At 38.2% G+C, this 25,369-nt stretch overlaps 1 protein-coding gene and 1 gene segment (V, D, J or C); one reads left to right on the forward strand and one right to left on the reverse strand.

The window, feature by feature from the left end:
- SALL2 (spalt like transcription factor 2) overlaps nt 1–25,369 on the reverse strand; it is a 915,550-nt gene that overhangs the window by 772,754 nt on the left and 117,427 nt on the right.
- LOC125963606 (T cell receptor alpha variable 41-like) lies at nt 6,850–7,635 on the forward strand. The segment is given in 2 exon segments: nt 6,850–7,031; nt 7,226–7,635. Coding segments are annotated over 2 exon segments (447 nt in total).

A 25,369-nucleotide genomic window follows, 5' to 3' on the forward strand; every position in this document is an offset into this window, starting at 1 on the left:
GTCCGGGAAGATCCCACATGCTGCGGAGCGGCTGGGCCCATGAGCCATGGCCACTGAGCCTGTGCGTCCGGAGCCTGTGCTCTGCAACGGGAGAGACCACAACAGTGAGAGGCCGGCGTACCGCAAAAAAAAAAAAAAATCACACAATATAACATGGGGATAAAGTGAGAAAAGATAGGTTGAAAGGAACCGATCAGGTCTCAAAGCATCATGGAACTAGCAAGCCCCACCACAGCGGTTCTTCCCCCTTAAAGCAATCTCTGCCTAGTCCTGACCACCCTAACAGAGCTTGCCAACCCCCCAGTTTATCACACCACCCCATCTCAACCTCCACCCCTGCCCCAGGCTGTTGTGATCAATGAATCATCTTCTCTCTCTTAAGGACCCAGTTGAAAAACTGAGTGGAGTGATGATAGATAGATGATAGAGAGATAGACAGATATAGATATAGATATAGATATAGACTTCCAGACAAATAAATATAGAATGAAGCATCACTCTCTTCCTTAGAGTGGAGGAATTTGGTAGTTCACAGAAATTAAAATATTTATGACCTGATGTCACTAATCTTTGTGAAGTTATCCCTGATATAGGAATTGCCACAAATCCTATAGCTAAAGCCGGTACCACAGCGATGATCATCTCCAGTGACAGCATGAGGGACAACTTGGAGCACCCAGCAATAACAATATCCCAGTTTTCTTCAGTACCCAATTATATACCATGTGACTTGTTTCTTACAGAGTTATTAAGCACATCCCAATCAAGTATCTCCAGCTATTTTCCATCATCCTAGCATCATCATCAATAACATTTATTAAGCCTCACTATAATCTCTGAAACTTTACACATATTAACTCTTTTAATCTTTACTACATTTCTATGAGTTGGATTCTATTAGGATCCCCATTTTAAAGATGAGGAAACTGAGGCATAGAGAAATAAAGTAATTTCCACAAGGCCACTTACGGTTACAAGCACAATTAAGAACCTGAGATTCTAGATGGTTCAGCTCCCTAATCATTCCTTTTTTTGGCAACATGGTTTTAACTCAACAAATATTGATTGAACCCCTACCTGTTCTTGGTAGTGTTTTTCGCACTGAGATACAGAGGAGAACGAGTCAAATGGGGCCCCTGCCCTACTGGAGTTTATAGTCTCTTGGGAGAGGTAAACATTAATCAATTATATCAGAAATTAAAATGGAACACTTTATGTCTCAGGTTTGGCTCAGGTCTCAAAAAGCTAAAACAAGCAATAGATGGAAAGTGCCCCATTTTCCAAACTGCAAGGAGATACCTAATAATAGTCTGGTGACCTCCCTCTATCCTAACACCCACCTTAAAACTATAGGTAATTGTAGTGAGGTGGATGGACCTAGAGTCTGTCATACACAGTGAAGTAAGTCAGAAAGAGTAAAACAACCACCGTATGCTAACACATATATATGGAATCTAAAAAAAAAATGGTTCTGAAGAACCTAGGGGAAGGACAGGAATAAAGACGCAGACACAGGAATAAAGACGCAGATGTATAGAATGGACTTGAGGACATGGGGAGGGGGAAGGGTAAGCTGGGACGAAGTGAGAGAGTGGCATGGACTTATATATACTACCAAAAGTAAAATAGATAGCTAGTGGGAAGCAGCCATATAGCACAGGGAGATCAGTTCGGTGCTTTGTGACCACCTAGAGGGGTGGGATAAGGAGGGTGGGAGGGAGACGCAAAAGGGAAGAGATATGGGAACATAAGTATACGTATAGCTGATTCACTTTGTTATATAGCAGAAACTAACACACCATTGTAAAGCGATTATACTCCAATAAAGATGTTAAAAAAAAAAAAGTATAGGTAGTTAAATTTGAAGAAACCCCAGTACCATATTACACTGATGCCATTTAGGTAAAACCTTTTTTGCTCTCTTACCTCCATCCCAAGCCTGGAAGAGACAGAAGTTGCTCAGTGAGCAGGAGAGAAGCATTAGTTCTCCTACTCAGTGAGGAGGAGAGAGGAAGCATTAGGAGGGGAACTGGACAAGGAAGAGACCCGGCTGCCACAACTCACTGTGGGCTCCCACCTGAAGCAGACCAGAATTAGGAGGGTAGGGAGCGCGGGTAGATGCTTGATGCTTGGATTTAAGATGAAACTTGGTGTTTTAACAAAGATATAGTCTGAACATTTTAATTGCTAGAATGGGATCATTTCTATGACAAGACTTCCCGGAGAAATTATGGTACGTACAAACACATGTATCAAGGAGGGCTAGAAGAAAGGAGCCTTCCTATCAGGTTTACGTGGACAGACGTGAGAAAGATGAAAGTGCTTTATGATTACACCCTATCGAGTTACACTTATCAATGAAACTGTTATAACAAGTATAAACAGTATGTTTATAAAAATAATTTTAACATTATAAAAATATAATGAATTATATATATTATAGGTAATACATATATTACTAATCAGGTAATGAATTAATTATAAGTGTAATGAGTGCTGTGAAGGATACTTGCAGGTAATGGTGAAAGTGTTCGACAGAGTGATAAACCCAGCCCGGAATTTGGGGGACAGTGTCCTGGGGAATACGCAGGAGAACCTTGGAAAGAGAAGTTGGGTATTTCAAGAACTGAACAAAGGCAAGATAGCTAGAATTCAGAGAGCTAGGAAGATAGAGTGATTAAGGGTCAGATAATGTTTTATAAGTCATTACAGGAATTTCAGTATTTATCCAAAAAACAAAGAATGCTTTAAAATGACTTTAAGCTAAGAAATAACACCTTTAGAATTACACTTTTTAAAATGTGGCTTCAGAGCCAAGACACGAATGGTGCTGGGACAACTGGATAGCAACATTCAGAAGACTGAATTTGGACTCCTACCTCACACCACACACCAAAACTAACTCGAAGTGGCTCAGAGACCTAAATGTAAGAATTAAAACTGTGAAACTCTTGAAGAAAGCCCAGGAGTAAGTTTTTGTGATCTTGAGCAAGGATTTCTTAGATGTGACATGAAAAGCACAAGCAATAAAATAGAATATTAAGTCAACTTCAGTAAAAGTAAAATCATTTGTGCTTCAAAAAACACTATCAAGAAAATGAAAAGACAGCCTACAAAATAGGAGAAAATATTTGTAAATCATATATATCATATATCTGATAAGGGACGGGTAACTAGAATATATAAAGAACTCTTACAACTCAATAATAAAAACACAAATAACCTGATTAAACAATGAGTCAAAGGATTTGAATAGACATTTCTCCAAAGAAGATATGCGAATGGCTAATAAGCATGAAAAGGTAGTCATCATTAGTCATTAAACAAATGCAAATCAAAATTACAATGAGATACTACTTCACACCCACTAGACTGCTATAATTTTAAAAATAAAGACGACAATATAAAAATAATGAGCAATAATAAAATAATATAAAAATAAATAATATAAAAAATAAAAGAATTTTTTAAAATAACAGGTGTTATCAAGGGTGTGGAGAAATTAGAGCCCTCACAGCTGCTGGTCGGAATGTAAAACAGTGCCACCACTTTGGAAAGCAGTTTTGCAGCACCTCGAAATGTTAAACCTAGATTTATCATATGACCTAGAATTCCAGTCCTACGCATCTACCCAAAATACATAAAGCTTGTACATGACTGTTCAGAATAGCCAAGCAGCAGAAACAACCCAAATGGATAAACAAACTGTAGTATATCCATTAAATGAAATATTATTCAACCATAAAAAGGAACGAGATACTGATTCATTACAACATGGATGAACCTGGAAACATTATGCTAAGTGAAAGAAGCCAGACACCAAATGCCCATATTGCATATTCTATTTATATAAAATTCCCAGAACAGGCAAACCCATAGAGTCAGAAAGCAGGTAAGTGGTTGCCAGGGGCTTGGAAGAAGGAATGGGGAGTGACTGCTTAATAGTTTGGGATTTCTTTGGGGGATGATAAAATGTACTGGAACTAGACAGTAGTGGTGTTAGCACAATATTGTGAATGTTCTGAAAACTACTGAATTGTATGCTTTAAAATGGTTAAACTGGTGAATTTTATTTAAATATAACTGTACTTAATGAAGTGAGAAACTCTAAAAACAAATCAAATTCTTACAATCCACTGTAAACAACTTCAGTAATAATATTAAAGAAGAAGTCATCTAATGAAACCTACAGCAGTGCAGGGAAGTACACTAACTCAGATTCTAACTAAAAATCATAAAAATACGGGCTGTCTGACACATGGACAAAGGGGAATAGCAAAGATATCATGGGTCTTTAAGGAAAGCATTCAAAATTGAAAACCCATTAAAAGTGAAAAATGAAGCTTGAAGAAAATATGAGGTGCAGCATAAAGGGCATTTTAGCACAGTTTGGAGAAAAGAGGAGGGTGGAGCAGGGGAGAAGTTTGAGTCACATATTAAGGAAAACAGAATAACGTTGACAGTTAACAGAGAAAAAATAGAGTGTCTCAACTCCTGGTTCATTCTCTACTCTCCATCAAGCAGAATAATTTTCAAACTGGAAAAGAAAAAAATGGAAAATTATGATAAGGGAAGAGATGCAAAGAGAGGTCTTGGACACTTACAATATAATCAAGTCTTCTGGGTCATTTAAATTAATTTCCAAACTACAAAAAGAATTTGCTGGCATGATTTGAGAGGTACTGGGGAAATTTTTTTGAAAAATTAAGGGGAATGAAGGAAATCCTAAACCCATAAACATGGAAGACGTGGATTAATATCCAGCAAAGTTTTAGAGCAAATTATTAACAGATGACATGTGTGCCCTTAGAAAATAATGCAGCCATCAATATGAGCTGGAATGAGTTCTCTGAAAATATTTTTTTAAACAAAGCTGCTAAATTCAAGGTACTTCTGTAGACTAAAATTGTCTCAAATGTTTGCAAGACATTTACTATTTTGTTTTTCATTATATCATTAGGAAAATAGTAAAATAATAATATCACATATCATTTGTTGTGTGATGTATTTATCACAGGCCCTATTATACTATCAATAATAGTAATAGCTGACATTTGTCAAGGGCTTAATATGGATGAAGTATTGTTCTAAGTGCATCACATACATTGATTTATTTAATCTTTACTACAGCCCCATAAAGTAGGTACAATTATTAGCCCCAAGGAAACTGAGGCAGAGAAATTAACTAAATTGCCTAAGAACACAGTCAGTATAGTACAGGTAGATTCCCCCAAGGCCTGAATTCTTAACCACGATACTTTGTTAACTCCCAACGTTATCTGTAATTCTCACCACAAAACCACAGTTTGGTATTGTTATCCCCATTTTACAGGAAACGGAGGACTGCAGTGTTGTGGTAACTTCTCAAAACCCAATCTAGTAAGTGGTAGGGCTAAGACTCAAACAAGTCTATTTGGCTCCAAATCATATTCACTTTGCCCTTCTGTGTAATGCTACAGTCCATGGATCCTCGGCTGAAAGAATGGCCATGAGTAAAGATTCCATGTAGAGAACTATCTCTCTTGTATCACATGATTTTATCCTTCATCCTGACCTGTTCATGGTCATCTAATGTGAATTCATGTAAGATATGCCCATAAACTGTGCAAATGGCACAATGTTGAGATAGGTAGCTAATGTGTTAGATCATATTAGATGGACTGAAACAGCCAAAATAAAATTTAATGTTGATAACTATATATTTCTGCATGTATTTTAATGCAAATCAATTGTGATATATAGAAAAAAGGACCCCGGACTTAGAGTATTTTTTGTGAAAATGATCTGGTTGTGCAACCCACTCAAACTAGCTCAAGGAAAGGGAGAGTGTCTGAAAGGGTACAGGTGAATCTCATAAAATCCATTTGCAAAAAATACAGCTGGACCTTACAGGAGGAAGAAAACCATCAATTTGCTATCCTTTCTAAAATTACTCCTCTCTGAAAGTATAATCAGTTCTCCTCTTGGGAGATCAGATTCCACTGTAAGCCTGCTAGTTTCTACTCCACAATAATCTGAGTTTGAACCTACCCAGCTTTCCATTTTCCTAAGAGATGACTCTGGCTGGAACCCCATAGGGTTTTATAGCTCTAGTGACAAATATTGTCTAACTACTATTTTTATATTCCTATTCCAAATTAATTTACCCAGATACAATAAGCTATAGTCAGGGAAACTAGGTCACTTGGTACAAACATAATTCTAGATTCATCTCTTAAGGGGCACATCCAATGGAGGGGATATGGGCTGGAAAGGAGTCCCAAAAGTAGAAAATGACTATAAGTTCAAAATAATTCAACAGTGTGATAAGACCACTGAAACAGTAATAGATAACAATCATAGATAAGCCAGAAACCAGATGAATAAACATTTGAAACATATTTGAAGAGACATAGAAAAACTGTAGCAAGTCCAAAAAGGAAAGATCAGACTAGGAAAGGAGTCTGACATAATATTATGGGAAAAAACAGGGATGTCACATGAAGAAACCAGATATTTTTATAAGGAATCCCTTTAAAAACCAGAACAGAGCTGTCCTTGGATTTTCAGAAAGATACAATGTAAAATGCACAGGTTGTCACTTACTCCACTTGATGTAGCATAGCCGGCTGAAGCCAAGGAATCACAGGACTTCTATTCCCCATCTTACCCCAACTCCGGGGCTCCTAGCACTGATGATAACTTTGATTCCAGTTTTGTCTTCGTTTTTTCATCAGAGTATTTGACCTATTGATACATAATGAACAACTGTGTGTGTTGCCACTAGGTGGCAATGTGGGCATTTTATTTAAAAGACCATGGACAGTTCGCTGTGCAGGTAACCTTACAAATAGTGCAGAGGTTTGCATTTGTTCTGCCTTTGATGGGCTGGGAATCCCGTTTGAGTTCTAAAGTAAATGTAGAGAACTTATAATAATAACAGACTCCTTTGACCAACTAACATATATTCCGAATCCTCTAACAGAGATCTGCGGTAAAAATGGTGAAGACCCAGCAAGTTTTGTTGGCTCTTCTGTGGCTTCGGTTACACTGTAAGTTGGGGAGTTTCTGGATATGGGAACAGGGAGACCAAATGGATATTTTTTTCAAAATTCTGAGGAGGGGAGATAAGGGAGTCCACGTGACTGATCTGGAGTGCCCTCTGGGAAACATGTAAAAGAAAGAAATTTGTAAAAATGCTGAACTAATAGTAATATTCTATGTTTGCCAATGTCTTTGAGAACAGGGGTAAGTGGCAAAAATGATGTGGAGCAGAGTCCCCGGTACCTGAGTGCCCTGGAAGGAGACTTTGTCACAATCAACTGCAGTTACTCAGAAGAAATGACCACTTTACAGTGGTTCCAACAGAATCCTGGAAGAGGTGTTGTCTCCTTGTTTATACTGAGCTTAGAGATGAAGAAGAAAGGAAGAGTAAGTGCCACAATCAACAGAAAAGAACGTCACAGCTCCCTGCACATCTCAGCTTCACAGCCCCGAGACTCTGCGACCTACTTTTGTGCTGTAGAGACACAGTGCTCCCCAGGCATCTGGAGCCTGTGCCCAAACTCTAAAGCTGAAAGGCATTACCTCTTCTCATTCTTGTCTTTCCATATTCATCTGTCTCTCTCATCAGACAGATGATGTAAGTTTTTTAAGTTTTTAAAATTTAAGATTTTCTTCCTCTAGACCATCCCTAATCTCTAAAGCACCATCACCAAGTATATGAACTAGAACAATACGTGGTCTATTACATAGGAAGTAGAATATATAGACTCTGGAGCTAAATTGCCAGGGTATAAATATACTGGTTCCACCTCTTACTAACTGCATGATCTTGACCAATTTGCTCTTTCTATGTGCCTCAGTTTTTACTCAACGATTAAAAAAAAAAAAAAAGGAAACAGTGTTAATCATAGTACCTAACTCTTATTTGTGGGATGACATGTGATAACACATGCAATGTGCTTGAAATAGTCCCCAGGACATAGATAGTATTATGTAAGTGGTAGACATTATTAGTAGTAGATTTAGATACACCATGAGTTTACTAATACTCACTGATGGGCTAATACCTCAAATCTTTGGAGAAATGAATGGGATGTAAATAACAAGCACCTAATAATAATTTAAGCTTCCAAATTCTTTTCTAATGATGCCCAGCAGTCACTGGCCTTTTTAAATCATATTAGGAAAAATGTCAAATGGCCTTAGAAAAACTGGTAGAAGGATAACTTTATGGTTTGGTTTGTGTGCAGGGATGAAAGACTGCGTAAAGTGGCCCTGGGGAAGCTCAATAACTTATTTGGAAAAAAACACAGATCCTAAGTTTCTCACATGGAGAGTCCTAAATAGGAAACTGCATTTATGAAAATTCATGAAACAAAATATCAAACCCAGTGGGTCTCAGTCGTTAGTTCTCCGCCTTTATACCACCAAGGATTCCTTGCATATTTTTCCCCACCCCACTGGCATTCTTAACATAAACATAAGTATTATTGTTATCATTGTTCTTGTTACTCAATAAAATTAGTTGCACATATTAACTTATAACTAACCCCTTTTCTTCTAAAATCAAAGTTTTTTTAATCAAATACTGCCAGCACATATCTAAAACGTCAGTGGTATTACAAAGGTCTGTTCTCCCATTCCCTATCTGCCCCCTCCAAAAAAAATTGCAATATCATGTTCTACTCCCATGTTCAATCCAAGTCCATTTTAACAATTTCTAAATTATGTGCTTTACCCTTGATTTATCAATATTAGACGTTATCTACTGACTTCCTTTTATGGTAACACAGCACCACTGTCACCTTCCTAACATGGTTATATCACAATATGGGGTTAAATCTATAGTCAGGACATATATGATTATGACCATGTAAATAGGGTCATTGTCTAGCCAAAATGAGTACTACGATTACATTTCCTTTCTGGTACAACTTGTTTTTAGCTAATAATTGCCTCCTTTTTTCATTTGTTCTATATCAATTTCCTATTTTTTTTCTGAGTTCTTCAACAGATTTTTTGAATATTTTAAAATAATTTCTCCCAACTGCATCAAGCATGTCAAGTAGAGTATCAATTTTTTCTTTTTTTCCGGAGAGTCACTGTCCCTTGATCTCTATCCTTTGCCCTGTGTGAACTGATTGCTCTTTTGACCTACTGCACAAATGTTATTCTAGGACTTTTTAGCATTGCTTATACCTTATTGGTTACCTTGCATCTCGAATCTCACATATCTTCATTTCTTGGTTTAGTCCTTCTTTTTGCTAAAACACATTTGCTAAAACACATTTGCTAAAACCTCTATAATAAAGGCTGCATAGGATTTTTCTTCAGTCACTCTTTGCATGTCTGAAAATATCTTTATTCTATCCTCATGCTTGATTGATATTTTGACTGAATATAAAATTATAAGTTGAAATTCCAGCAGTATTTCCAGTATTTGAGAAGAAAAGCTCTTTTCATTGACTTTTTTAATGAGAAGAAGGGTACAGAGCACATATGGTACCTCCCTCAGTATTCTGAAGGTATCATTCCACTATTTCTTTATATCCAGAGTTGCTGTTAAGAAAGGTGATGCCATTGTGAATCATTCTCTTTCATGACTTTTTTATACCTTCTGGACAGGTTTAGGATTCTGTCTTTTTCCTTAACATTCTAACATCTCAATTCAGTAAATATGTGAGTAACTAGGTAGAAAACACTTCTAGGCTCCATGGATAAAATGTGTCTGAGACACTCTGGTGTCCAGAAGCTTATAACCTAGTAGACCTACTGCTCATCCTGTGGTTATGTTCACTTTATATGCATCCACATTCCTTGCCCTGGGCAAGTCTCTTGCCCAGAGAGGGGGACAGGCACAACTTGCTGTTCTGAGCCTAATACATTTGTGATAAATTAATAAGATAAGAATAAAGAATTTCTTCAGCATTAAAAGAGAGTCCTCTTCGTTAAAAAGCCAAGAAAAGTGAGGCTGAACCATCTTTACTTCACAGATACTGGGTATATTAGTCATACTGTTTTATTCATTCGTTTATTTAATAAATATTTATTGAGGGACTATGAACCTGACACTATCCTAGATATTGAGTACACAACAATGAACAAGACAAGGTCCCTCCAACCGTGAAGCTTATATCAGAACGGTGTGGAAAGAGACATAAAAATACAGGAATAAACAAATTCAATCATTCCACCAATATTAACTGAGCACCTACTATTTACCAGGCATGTTCTAAGTCGAGAAGATATAGCAGTGAACAAAATTTAAAAATCTACTCCCATGGAATTAATATTCTAGTGAATAAATGAACAAGGTAAACCAGATCTTATAAATGTTCAGAGGAAAATAAAAGAGAGTGATGTGAGGGAGGAAGAGTAGAGAATACTTTCTTTTTATTAAAAAAAATTTTTTTTAATTTGTTTTGGCTGCGCTGGGTCTTCGTTGCTGCGCGCAGGCTTTCTCTAGTTGCGGTGAGCAGGGGCTACTCTTCGTTGTGGTGTGCGGGCTTCTCATTGTGGTGACTTATCTCGTTGCGGAGCACGGGCTCTAGGCGTGCGGGCTTCAGTAGCTGTGGATCGCGGGCTCTAGAGCACAGGCTCAGTAGCTGTGGCGCATGGGCTTAGTTGATCTGCGGCATGTGGGATCTTCCCGGACCAGGGATGGAACCCATGTCCCCTACACTGGCAGGCAGATTCTTAACCACTGCACCACCAGGGAAGTCTCCAAGAATACTTTCATTGAGTAGTCAGGGAAAAACTTCTCTGAGATGATATTTAGGCTGAAACTCAAATGAAAAGAAAGAACAGGTCTTGCTAAGATATGGGGAGAAAGCATTTTGGGCATAGAGAAAACAAATACAAAAGCTTTAAAATGGGGAAAAGCCTTGCATTTTCCAGGAATAGGAATGAGATGAGCAGAGTGAATGAGACAGAGGTTGGTGTAAGATGTTTCCTTGAGGTGTCATGTAGGGCCTTACAAAAGCCATGGTGAGTAGGATTGGGGATTTCTATTAATAAACGTAACGAGAAGCTGATGGAAGATTATAAATAAACCAGTGACATGGTTTGATTTACCTTTTTTAAGAACATTACTTGGCTCCACTGTGGAAAGTAGATAAAGAGACAGGAGGGGAGGCCAAAGGGGGAAGAAAAAGGAGAACATTTAGTAGACTGTTGAAATGTTGAAACAATCTTTGCAAAAATGATGGTGGTTTGGACTAGGATGGAAACAGAGGAGATGAACAGAAATATGCAAATATGAGATATATTTGACAGTGAAATTAACAGAATTTACTTATGGTTTAAGTGAGGGAGAAGGCAAAGAAAAAGGAACAGAGCTGAGAATGACTTCTTGATATGTGGCCTAAGGAACTGGGTAGATCTTGATGTGACTTCCTGACATAAGTAATACTGGAACAGGTTTGAAGAGAAATCAAAATTTGTGTTTCAGCCATGCTGGGTTTATGATACCCATTAGAAATCTCAGTGAAGATGTCACAGAGAAAGTTAGATAAATGGGTTTGAAGCTTAATGGAGAGGTCAGGGATAGAGCTATAACTTCAGGTGTCATTGACATGTAGATGGTATTTAAAGCCAAGGGGCATGGGGAGATAGATTTTCTAAGAATAAATAGAGTTAGTGAAAAGATGAGAACTTGGGTCAGACTTGGGCACTATGACACGAAGAAGGTGAGCAGAAAAGGGAAAGAGCTCAGCAAAGGGTACTGAGAGGGAGTGGCCATAAGGCAGAGGAAAACCAGAAAAGCTAAGAGGGGGGATTGTATAACTGAGAGAAGGGACTAGTCTGCCGAGAGTTTGAGCAAGACGGTAACAGAGGTGACCACTGGATTTGCAGCAAGGAAGTTCTAGTGCATTTGAGAAGAACAGTTTCAGAGTGGTGGAAATGGAAGATGAATTGAAAGTGGTTAAGGAGCTAATAGGAAGTAAAGAAATAGAAGCAGGAAAAATAGTTCATTTGAGAAATTTTGTTGGGAAAGAAAGCAGAGAAATGGAGCGATAGCTAAAAACAGAACACAGGTGAGGGAGCAATTTGTTATTCTGTTGGTCGGTTTGTTCGTAGAACAGTAGACAACAGAGGACATTTTCAGAAGAGAAAACTATTTTAAGGTGCTCCTTTATTTTTACTATTGATAGAAACTCATATGCAATTTATAAAACTAATGATATTCAGGGATTAAACCTCTAAATAAATGCAAATGATTCACTCGCAGAAAAGTGACCTCTGGGGGATTACCTAACATTCTTACTTAAGTGTATTTTTCTGCATCAGCCCTGAAGTTTAAGTAACTCAGATTTAAAATTTTTAGTTGAATTAGCATATGTCCTGGTTACATACCTTATTAAGGCAGTACCTAAGTCTCTTGTAGAGTAACAAATGTATGAAAAATTAATGATGACTGTGGGAAGACTAATACTGTGTCAGCCAAAGTGAAGTTCTCGGAGAAAGGAGAAATTTTCAATCATTTTGCAATAAATCTCATGAAATTCCTCTCTTTTTCTAAATAAATTCAAGGTAGCACTTCAGAATTATATTTATCTTCATTAAAGTCACTGCCTTTATCTTATTCTGCCCTGGCACATTCAATGACACTAATTGACTCTCCACTTCCTTTTCAAACTTGACACGTCTTCTCGAGTCCTGAAACATTGCTCCCTTCTCCAGTTAGAGAAAGGGATAGGACTCATCTTCTAAATCCCATTTCCATGTCAAGGACAGACATTCATCAGTCATTCATCAGCTATTTTCATCTCATTTGTTTAAATCTTCCACCATTTCAACTATCAATAAAAGTTTAAATCTCTTCAGTGAAGTCTTAAGGTAATGAATCTTACATGGATTTCTGCTGATGAAGAGGCAATTTTATAGCAAGTTGTTCAGACATAAGGCAGTAAGGCACAAACCTGGCCCTGAGACCACGCTCCATGGATTCCAACTGGGGGAAAGACACAAAAGAGGATCAGCTCTAAATAAGACGGCAACTTTCAAAATAGGATCCCAATGGGAGTCAGAGGGTCAGCAGCGACCTGGAGGAATCCAGCAAAGGCCAATGACCACCCACCACCACACCCCCATAACTTTTTCTCTCCCCTTTGTCTTTCTTCTTGTCTCTCTTTCCTTCTATTTGTCTTTGAGACCCAACAGAGTTCTCCAAAAGCCTAAAGACCTCTACTAACCTCAGATATGGTTCCATTTCCAAAGCCTTATCAAGTCAATTCTAATTTCAAGCCCCCATTTCCTGATGAAGAACCAATGCTGACATTCCATGAGGTATAAACGAACTTTTACAACATCTTTTGTTTTGTCGACAGTTGAAATGACAGAAAACAGAAGCAGTAAGATTTAGACAGTGGTGTCTTGGTGTGTAGATAATCCTGACTCTGGCTAGAGCTGAAGCTGAAGATGAAGCTGTCACTTTGGTTTTTTGCTGTGTCAAAAATTGTTCTTAGACCTAAGCTGTAGGTAAATAAGTAACAGCTAGGATCCATGATTTGGGGCCAAATAGGAGCAACCACTTTGGAAAGAGGGAAAAAGACTGCAAGTGCCAAGTGGCTTATATCAGATGCCTCTTGTGTATCACTTCACAGCCCATCAGCCCCACTTCTTCTGTAGTCACTTTTGTGACAACCAGATTTCTGCAGGCTTCGTCCTGCTGGATGCACATGTAAGCTATCAGCTATCCCTGAGAAATGCGAAACAAATGAAGGGAGCCCTAACATTGCCCCAGATTATTGCCTTGAGAGAGTTTCCAGACCATCGCACAGGGAGGGGAAATTGAGTCACAACCCAGTGACTTCCCTGAGTTGAAGAGTCAGAGCTGAGATTGGAGGAGCTAGAGTTCATAGGACAGAATACCAGACAAAAGAGAGGTACACAGAGAGATAACCCTGGAGATCTGCAGAGAATACCCTCATGCATTCAGCAGAGTGCCTCTCAGGCATGTGGAAATATCCCAGGCTATGGAAAGAACCATCCAAAAGGATTAGAGGGAACAGTACCTCCTCAAGTATACCTAGAATTTAGAAAGGAGTTTATTGCTTCATCATATATTCCTTAATTCTTTAATTAATAACTTCATACATTTCATTTTCTCTGGTTGTCGTCACTAATGACTGTTGGCCATTTCCAAACAATTAAGAAACAACTGTGTCTGATGGAGATAAATAGTAAAGACCAAAATAAATGTCACTCATCTATGGCACTGGCAAACAGTTACCAGTAAATCTAATTTTTTATATCAATAATACAATTTCCTTTAAAAACTAGATTTTATTGCTCACCCTTGAATTCATTTATGCATAATGTCAAGTTGAGATAAATTCAAACCATGTTGACGCTTGTAAAAATGTGGCTTTGTATGATGTAAAGCTCTTATACTTAAATCAACCTCAAACCTCAGTTTTACTCATTTTAATGACTGAGTTCATTACACTATCTGTTGTGTCATCATTAAATTATTAAATACATTCCATATTTCCTCTCATTCTTCATCTTCTTAGATTGAGGATCCCTTATTCTTTGGGATCCTCCCTTATCCCTATGACCATTTTGTTATGTCTCTCTGGTCATTCTTTTTTACTTTAAAGAACAACCATCATTAATGGCTTCTGGAAAGGATTAAACATTATGTCCACATTGACAGTTCCGCATGCTGTGAATCCTGCCTTCGCAAGGTAGAAAAACTATTTAACATAGTTCCCAGGCTCCATTGCAGCTAGGGTGCAGACCTGAGCCTTTAATTGGGAGTTGAGCCACACGAAGAACAGTGTAGGCAGGGAAATCACTTTTCTTGGTGGGAGGCAGTAGAGGCTGCATGGTTCTGGGGTTGGCAGCAATAGCATCATCCTCATTGGGCCAGGAGTAGTAACTTCCTGGTTGGGCCTGTTTGGCTGCATGTTCTGTGGCTGGTAGCACTGGAGACTGCTTCCTATCCAGGACATTCAGCACCACCATCAAGTGGTCCTGTGATTAGCACAGGGACAGCAACCTCCTTATCAGGCCAGTTGAATGGGTGGCTCTGGCCTTTGCTCTTAGAAGTCAGACCCAGAGTCTGTTTCCCCAGCCTGCCTAGTGATTCTGCAAGTCAACTAATATCCCTTCCAAAATCCCTATCTGCTTAGATTAAGTAAAGCCAATTACTTTCTTTCTTGTCATGTATCACACAGACATTTCACAGTGTTTAGTCTGAAGCCCGCCCTGGCTTTCATTTCAACATATTTTAAGCTGGGTATTAGAGCTGCTTAACCTTTTCATTGCAGCACACACTTGGCTCACCTTAACAAGGAATATTTGTGATGTTTTACAATAATTTCGGGTTCCTTTGCCTGGCAAAACAGTGACTATGAAAAAGAACAAAGTCTATTTTAATGACTGGCCCAAGACATATCATGGAATGAAAGCACTGTGGATCTCATAAGTCAGATACCATAAGCATAATCTCCTGAAAAAAATTTTTTAAAGCTTTCAGTTGCTACGGATATGGGAATGAGACAAACTGAAGACTTTCCAAAGGCTTCTCTTGGAATGTTTTCACAATTTCACTAAATACCTTCACTAGATTTCTTTTTGACCCCAGAGCCAGTTAGGCCCTTAGATACAATGGGCCTTTGAATTTCAAGTTTAATTAAAGATCATTTTCCTCATTTAGTGGGAGTGGGGAGGCAGAACAAAGACTGAATTTAGAGCTTACATCAATGCCATTCTTACCAGGTCATATCAAATCAGAGTTTCCAGTCACTTGGTTAATCCTCACCCATTCTTTAAATCTGGAATTAAATGTCACTTCCTCAATGAGCACTTTCCTGCCCCCCCCCCATCTAAATTCGTCCCCTCTGTTTTATTGTTTCAAAGAACCCTGTAATTTTTTTTTTCGCAACAGTAAAACAGGTTTTGCTTTATAGGCCTTATCACAATTTCTATGTATTTATGTGAGGTTATCTGTACAATAAATATCTGCCTTTCTCATTAATCTCTAAGCTTCACTGAATATTCTGTGTTCAAAATAGTGCCTGGCACAAAAAAAAATGTGATTAATAGTTGATAAATGAATGAATCTGAGCCATCAGGCATCTATCTTACTCTGCGTTGGACTGTTCCTTAAGTGTGAATGTTCCCAGTGACACATCCATTAACTCAAATACTGATCAAAGAGGATTAGAAGCACATGAAGCAATACCTCTGGGAGTCAGGCTGTAGCTCAATATGAGTGGAGACAAAAAATAAAGACCTTAAAAAGAATTCGCACAAAGGTAGGTGTTACCATGGAAAACTGCAGAGAGTATGTTTGTATGCAGTGTGGACACAGAAACAATGTTAAACTAATCATCTCCAAACTTGAACCAGGCTGAGGTGAGAGATTGCAGTGAGACAGATCCTGAGAGACAAGGAGAAATTTTGGATTACAGACAATGAAATTTGCTTACACTTCTACTAATGTGTAGTAAGGAAATTAGCCTTGCCCAAAGACAGGCCTTTGTCCCAGCTCCTGGGAGGGAATCTCTAAATCCTTGGAACTTCCAGAATCATAGGAAATGATTATAACAAATAAATGTCTTTGTTATAAATGGTTGGCCCCTTGGATCACACCTGATGGTTCCTGTTAACAAGATGACTCAGCTTGAGGCTGGCCTCACCCAGTAGTCTTAGGATGGGGGATTTGGCCATGCCAGAAAGACAGACCATATCAATTATGGTGGGGGCTTTGAGTTACATGATATGGATCAACCCTGAGACCCAGTTCAACCACGTAGGCAATTAATCAATCATGTCTACATAATGAAGCCCCAATAAAAACTCTGGACACCAAAGTTCAGGTGGGCTTCCTGGGCTGACAGTACTCTGTGAGTATTGTCACACACTGACGCTGAGAAGTTAACCCATCCCTGAGCACAATGGGAGCTTCAAGTTTGGAATCCTCCCAGACTGTCCTATGCATCTCTTACTTTGGCTGATTTTAATGTATTCTTTTCCTGTAATAAAAATAACCATGAGTATAATAGGTTTCAAAGCGTTCTTTGAGTTTTTCTACCATATTATGGAACCTAAGTGTGGTTTGCGGAAACCCCTAAACTTGAAGTTGTCAGAAGTAAGGATAGTGTTGTGTAGACTCTTCTCTTTAACTCTGTAGTTGGTTCCTAACTCCTTTCAAATGGGGTCAGAAGTTTTGGGTAGACTTGGCAGTCTGGAGGACTATGCCCTTAACCTCATAATCTGACCAATTCTGGTAGCTACATTTTGTATTGAGCAATTCCATATGGATAAAGTAAGTTTTATCTGTGTGATGCCTAAGCAACTAATTAATTATATCAAGAGAGTGAAAAACAAAGTTAAAAGTAGTTAACATGGGCAAAATAACTGGAAGGGGGACAAAATGTCTAAATTTTGATGCTACGTGTATTGTTTGGGACACATGTATATGTGAGATAATAACCACTTTTAGATGTTTTCAACACATGGGCTGGCAACACCTAACAATAACAACTAGCATTTGTTAAGTGCTTACTGTTTAACAGTTTCTGTTCTGAGTGTTGTACACATACTAACTTATTTAATTCTCATAACAACTCCAGTTATTAGCCCAGTTATAGAAACTGAGGCACGAGGAGGTTAAATAATTTGTCCTAGGTTACACATTCCCAGGATTTGAATCCATACCATCTGACTCCATGGTTCATGCCTTTAACCAGTGCCTCATACAGTATCTCGGAAGGTAATCACTTACATCTTCTCTGATCTCGTAGAAAGGTGTTAGTAAACTGGTATCTTAATTCCAAATCCCAATTGTCTCTGTGACAAAGTAACATTTTTATATGAGCAAATGTGTATTTTATTTTACCCTGTGATGGGTATTTTATTCACCCTGTGATCCTTCTCACGTTAGGCAGGAAGTCCTGACTTGTATTGAAGGAGGTAGGAAACAATGAACACAAAAGAAAAAAGAATAATTCTCTGCTTTCAAGCTTCAAAATAAAATTTGGAAACTTTCTCTAGAAACAATAGAATGAAAGAAAAGGGGTTTGAGTTTGGGTTATAACCCTTGAGTTTAAAAAAAAAAATCTATGTCTTAAAAAAGATCTCTGAGAATATAGGTTGGTACAAACCCTAGATTTAATACAAATTTCTAGGTCTGTGGGAATTCCTAGGGGTGATGGAGATAAAAGCAAGACAGTTAAGACATTGATGAGGATCTCCGTGCCCTACCTTCATACCCCCTCCCACCAGAGGGGTGGGAGGGTCAGTATGGACCCCAAAGAGGTTTGTAGGAAGCTGAGAATAGGAGACTTACCTAATTCCTGTCGGAAAGCCTGAGTGACAATATCCTTTTAAGTATCCACCAGAGCAGAGATAGCTGTGCTGTAGTGACAGTGGGCCCAGAGAGCCCAAGACAACCCCATTCTGCCAAATTGATGTTAGCACAGATGAATTTTCATCTGCACACAAAAGCACGGAAATTAACTGAGAGAGCCTTAGTGAATCTGGAAGGGTTTCAATTTCATGAAAAAAGGACACAGAATATGTATATCAACAACCAGAAACCTAGAGGGACTCGGACATCTGGACACACAGAAACAATAATGCTGCAGGCCAGACCCAAAGCACTGCATCCCAGCAGGTACCAGCATGGGCCTGGTGCCCCCAACCAACACCAGGACACCACTAAGCCCTCTAGAACTTAGACATCATCCCAAGGATGGAGAGGGGGAAACCTAAACTGGCGGAGAAAATCCTTAATTGACTTTAAAAATTATGATCTAACTAAGAAAACCCTATATTTGCTTAAAGTAAGTTTTCTGATACCAGGAAAAATGGTTACTGGAGTTAGAAAGTAAGTCGTTATAGAAAATAAAGCTGTTGTGGTTTGTACATCTGAGCCAATTACAAAATGTTTGCCTGCTACATCTCTAGTCAACAGATCAGCCACATTCAATGTCTTTTCTGCTCCTACAGAAATGACAAATGACTGTCACATATATTACATACCCCCTCAGGCCAGCCAAGGGTTATGTGCTGTTTCGAAGACTGGGAAACCAAAACACCACAACTGAAAACCGCCAACCTGGATACTTATTAAAAGAAATAGCTTGGGTTAGTATGAAATTTGGTGCAACCCTGAAATATGGGAATTTGTTACTAGAGGCACCAGAGGGACACATATTCCCTGTTAGGGGACCCTGCTGACACTATATCAGAATGAAAGCAGGGATTGGCAAAGAGTATTTTCAAATAGACACATAAACAAACATGGAGAAATAGTAAACACATAAGATAATTCATTCGGACACTTTTATATGCAGCATGTATAGGATTTAAAATAACATTTCCATATTAAACTGAAAACATTACTATGTAAATGCCACAACTAAACCAAATGAAAGAGTAAACACCAGCCTTGCAAATTGGTCTCCCTTAAGGGCACTCAAAGGCATAGGATTGCCTGCTGTTCGCTAAAGAAATGTCCTCCTCTCTATCAATCTTTTCTGTTTTGACAGCAAACTCATTGACCAGCATATGTTTCGCAATTTCTGAACAATTGACATTCAAGGACTAGCAAACATTCGTTCTCCACCTTCTCAGAAACCTCATAGGAGCCACCGTTGCCAATAAAAACACATCATAAATCTAACCCCCAAACTGCATCACTTCAAAAGGAGAATGGATGCCCCCATTCCCTACATTGTTTGTATACATCTGTGTCCATCTGTGTCGGGTCTCTCATTGAATCGGCTGTGTCAGCAGGAGGTCATTAATCAGCAGGTGAAGGCTAGCAAAAGTACAGAATGGCTTAGCAGAAAAATGGAGTCTTTTGTTATTCCCTATTGCCGCCTACTAAAATGTAAGTTGCTTGTTGATCTCATCACACTGAGTTATGTTTTTGTGAAGTGTTAAAAAGACCCAGCCTGCACATATTCTTGAAGTTCTGAAATAATGGCTCAGTGAAGTGAACAGATATATACTTTCCCCCAGCAGCTCTTTGTGGAAATGAATTTTTAGGAGCCCCAAACATCCATGATTCAGCCCTGATGAAAAGTTAAGTTAAAACTAAATACCATTATTTTTTTGACAGAAGTTTTAGGAAGTTATTGACACAAGGACTTTTGAGACTGAAAGACACTGGGTTAACAAAAAGCCTTTGTTTGGTGAAACAAATTAAAGCACAGCCTCCAGGTATAGATGGCCTACATGCAGATCCTTCAGATTTTAGCTCTGTGACCTTAAATAAATACTTCATTTCTCCACTCTTCCCTCTTTTTGAAAAACTGGGATAGTAAATAATAGGTACCTCATAGAGATGCCAGTGCCTGACACATAATAAGTGTTCGATTAATGTTTGTTATTAGCTGCATATAGATAGAAAAGGGAAGCAGCGAATGCACAGTTACATACCAGTGACTATAAAAATAAGCTAAATTCATGTTTCGTATCTTATAATTACATAAAGCTTTCTGCTTACTTCTGTTAACTAAAAAGAGCAAGGAGCTTTCTTATAATATTGAAAATATTATCCTAATGGTTCCAAGCACTGTTAATTAGGAATGTTTGTTACAGAAACTTCACTTGTTGGTTGTTTGTTAGAGAACCCCAATTATTGTACTTGTGAACTGTGTTTACCATGCAGCCTGCTCTGACTCACCAACCTTGTGATTAGTAAACAGCAAAATGTAGCACTGCTGATTTAGGTCTAATTTATTCAATCAATATAAAAGGACTGTGCAGATTCTCCTGAACTGGGAGCATAGCCAAAGGCATTCTTCATTGTTAAAATGAATTTTTTAAAAAATGAGATGATTCTAACAAATTTACTTTAAATCACAATGCAATATCTCTAAATGAAAACAATATCAATATCTCTGTCTGACAGCACGGCATTCAACTTACTTTCAGATTTATTCAGTGTTTTCTCAATTTCAAAAGCACTTGAAAATCCACAAGCGGGGGCAGAATGTCTTTCTTCATTTTCAATAGTTACATCAAGGATGCTTTTCAAAAGTCTTTCATATTTATCATGCCTTCAACAAGTAACTCTTACCATACTCATAAAACCAGCTCAAACTCACCCTATCCTTTTTCTGATCAGATACTGGGTTGTTTTCAGAGACAACAAAACAAAAGGCAAGTCATGCAGCTAAGGCATGTGCAGAGAGAGAATTTTGACTTCAAATAACACCGGGAACAAAAGTTTCCCCCAATCCCACCACGGAACCAAAGGACCAGGACACGACAAGCACAAGAGATTGACTTTTTCCTTTACCCATCTCCATATTATATGATGGTGACAGCCAGCATGAACAGTTTTTGTAATTTAGAGATAATAGTATTTTTAAGAAAAGTTATAATGGCAAAGCCTAAGTAAAGAGCTAAGGAATGTTTTGGAGTACCGGAAAGCTTCTGATTGAAGACACAAACAAGGTCCAGTGGTGGAAAAAACATGTACTTCGGATTCTGAGCTTTGCTACCATAGGGAGGTAAGGAGAGAGAGTAAGAGAAAGAGAGAGAGAGTTTATGTGCTTGTCCCATTAATTCTATTTCTACTAATTTAATTCATAGGAAATAATCATAAATGTGCATAAATAATTACATAGAAGTACAGTATTTTGTTGTAACACTTTTTATTATGTAAAAAACTGGGGGAAATATAAATATCTACCAGTAGTAGAATGGCTAAATAAATCATGGCAATTTCTATACAAATGTAGCCATTAAAACCATACTAATGATCTGGAAATACTCTTGCTGTTAAGAGAAAACATATAATAAATAAACTGAATATACCACATTGTTACAACTTTGTAAATGTACATATATGAAGCTAAAACACTAAGCTGTTAACAAAGCTTCTCTCTGCTTTTTAAAAGGTGATCTTTATTTTCTTCTTCATATTTCTTCCATTTTCCTATTATATGTAATAAATATGCATTCCTTTGAAATTAGAACTTTAAACATACTATAAATATTTTTAAGAAACCCTGGGAGAGGGAGAAGGGGCACATAGCAGAGAAATCAGTGGGAAAAAACAAGAAAACCTGCACTTCCTTACCTCCCTGTGACGCTGAATTAGAAACTGTCAAGCAAGAGATATATATTTTACCAGGGGTATGAGACAACATGGAAGATAGTATAGAATATTTATACATACTGACTGAAAAGATCCAGCAAGAGACAGAAATTGGTAATGCAGATGATAGAACCTAACATTTTAAAGTCCTTGAGTTGGCAGAGGTGATGGGGTCCAGTACATGAATGGAGGAGTTGGCCTTAACGTAAGCCGGGAGGGTTCATCCATTAAATAGAAAGGCATAGAGCACAGCTTCAGAGGCAGTAGGGTTGCAGATTTGGAGTGAGAAGATGAAGAAGTTGTACTCTGATTGCTTCTATTTTCTTAGTGAAATGAGAAGGGAGCTTATTAGTTAAGTATGAAGCGGGGAGAAAGACGGTGTGAAATAGTCTAATACTGCCTGGTTTTCCTCATTCTCACTTCTATTTGCAAAGCAGTGAAAAATCCCCATACTCAAGAAACATTTTCTAAACACTCTTAATGGTTATCTATCCCTTTTTTTAAAAAGTGAAGAAATGAGCATACAGAAAAAGGGTTCCTGGCCATACTGAGCTTACATTCTTGTTGATGAAATAAAACACAAATGAGATGATAAGGAAATAATTCAGCCAACAAGAAAATGGTTTTCAATCAAGAGACTTACTAAATGAAACAGGTGCACTATTTATGATACCAATAATAGTACCCCAAGGCAGTGGGTGTACTTATGTTCTCTATAGTTATCCTTCTGAAAGCTTTCATGGCCTGAAAGAAGGAAAGTTTATGTAGGTAAAGAATTAAGTCAGAGTGGATGCAGGCTCAGAGCCAGGGTGCTGAAGTTAAATGGAGGATGGTGGAATGAGGCCCATGTTAAAAACAGAGTGGCCCTAAGTCAGCCTGTGAGGAAAGAGCCAGGTCATACCCCAAGGGCCTCCTCCAGGAAGACCCCTGTTGGAAAGGAGCAGGCATCCAGGGTGTTGGCAGAGCCTATGCTTGGGCAGATCAACAACACAGTTAAGTCCAGGGGCCCCCAGATCACTCCTTTGTTTCCTCAGTCTGGTACCTTCCCTCTCTAAGCAGCACCCCACCATCCCCCTTTTCCCCCTTATACACACACACATACACACACCATTTATCATAATCATCCAGCAGGTCCTAACTTAGATATCAATTCTTCTGGGAGGCCTTTTCTGGGGGATATCCTCTTATGTGACCCTCTACCTACCGTACCAGATCTAAGCTGTGTGAGATCAGTGACCTTGTGCCTCTTATTTATAGTGTTACCACACCAAACTTTGTTCCACTCACCCAACGCACAGTAAAGCCAATCTACTGACACCAGGTTGTGGTGAAGGAAAGTACAGTGTTTATTGTAAGGCTCCAAGCAAGCCTTACAGAAAAAGGACATTAGGTAAAATCTAAATAAATCTAATAAAGTATAGACTTTATAACAAGAATGTCAGTATTGGTTTATTAATTGTGGCATGGTTACCATTGGAAGATGTTAATAAGAAGGGAAACTAGGTGTGGGGTATATGGAAACTGTGTAGTATCTACACAACTTTTCTGTAAATCCAAACTATTCTAAAATTTAAAGTTTATTTTAAAAACCTATAAAACTGCAGGTTTCATTTGACCTAATTTTTGTGGAGGGAGAATTATAATTTTATGTAAAGCTGCATCACTATATATAGATTAAAAAGTCTTGAACTGGGCTGTCCAATACTTATCCACTACCCACATGTGGCTACTAAACACTTCTAGTTCAAACTGAGATGTGCTGTAAGGGTGAAATATATACCAGGCTTCAAAGATTTAGTATGAAAAAAATCAGTAATATTTTTTACATTGACCTCCTGTTGAAATGACATTTGGGGTTTATTGGATTAAATAAAATATATTATTAAAAGTAATTTTACGGACATCATCAGAAAATCTACATACAACAATAAATGCTGGAGAGTATGTGGAGAAAAGGAAACCCTCTTGCACTGTTGGTGTGAATGTAAATTGATACAGCCACTATGGAGAACAGTATGGAGGTTCCTTAAAAAACTAAAAATAGAATTACCATATGACCCAGCAATCCCACTACTGGCCACATACCCAGAGAAAACCATAATTCAAAAAGACAAATGCACCCCAATGTTCATTGCAGCACTATTTACAACAGCCAGGTCACGGAAGCAACCTAAATGTCCATCGACAGATGAATGGATAAAGAAGATGTGGTACATATATACAATGGAATATTACTCAGCCATAAAAAGGAATGAAATTGGGTCATTTGTAGAGATGTGGATGGACCTAGACACTGTCATACAGAGTAAAGTAAGCCAGAAAGAGAAAAACAAATATCGTATATTAACACATATATGTGGAATCTAGAAAAATGGTACAGATGAACCAGTTTGCAATGCAGAAATAGAGACACAGTTGTAGAGAACAAGCGTATGGACACCAAGGGGGGAAAGTGGCGGGGGGGAGGGGTGATGGTGTGATGAACTGGGAGATTGGGATTGACATGTATACAATAATATGTATAAAATAGATAACTAATAAGAACCTGCTGTATAAAAACAAAAAAATAAACTTTTTAAAAAAGTTAAATTAAATTAATTTTATTTATTTATTTATACTCTCTTTTTTTTTTTTTTTTTTTTTTTCGGTACGCAGGCCTCTCACAGTTGTGGCCTCTCCCGTTGCGGAGCACAGGCTCTGGATGTGCAGGCTCAGTGGCCATGGCTCACAGGCCCAGCCGCTCCGCGGCATGTGGGATCTTCCCAGACCGGGGCACGAACCCGCGTCCCCTGCATCAGCAGGCGGACTCTCAACCACTGCGCCACCAGGGAAGCCCTATACTCTCTTTTAACGTGGCTAGTAAAACATTTTAAATTATTTGTGTGGCTCACATTGCATTTCTATTGATAGCAGGGGCAATTTCTATTTTAGCTTTCCTTTTTTCTAAATTTTCTTCCATAAATATGTGTTCCTTGTATAATAAAAAAATAGTAATAAAAATAAAAAGATACAAAGAACTACTACTGTGAAATGTCACACTAAATGATGGAAGCACCAAGCAGAAAGGTCAAGCCATAGAGTCCTTCCATTAATTAATTATTCAGTCATTCATTTGAATATACGTATATTGAGTATCCTATGTGCAAAGCATTGGGACAGTTGCTAGGAATAGAAACACATAAAAGATGAGTTGTAATTATTTCCTTCAAGGAGTTCACAGTCTACTTGGGAAGCTAGGCTCATAAATAAAATATAAGAACACAATGTGGTCAGTGACACCATGACGATTTCTATACAGTCAACTCTCTTCTCCTT

The sequence above is a fragment of the Orcinus orca genome, chromosome 2 (assembly GCF_937001465.1).
Source record: "Orcinus orca chromosome 2, mOrcOrc1.1, whole genome shotgun sequence".
Lineage (NCBI taxonomy): Eukaryota > Metazoa > Chordata > Mammalia > Artiodactyla > Delphinidae > Orcinus > Orcinus orca.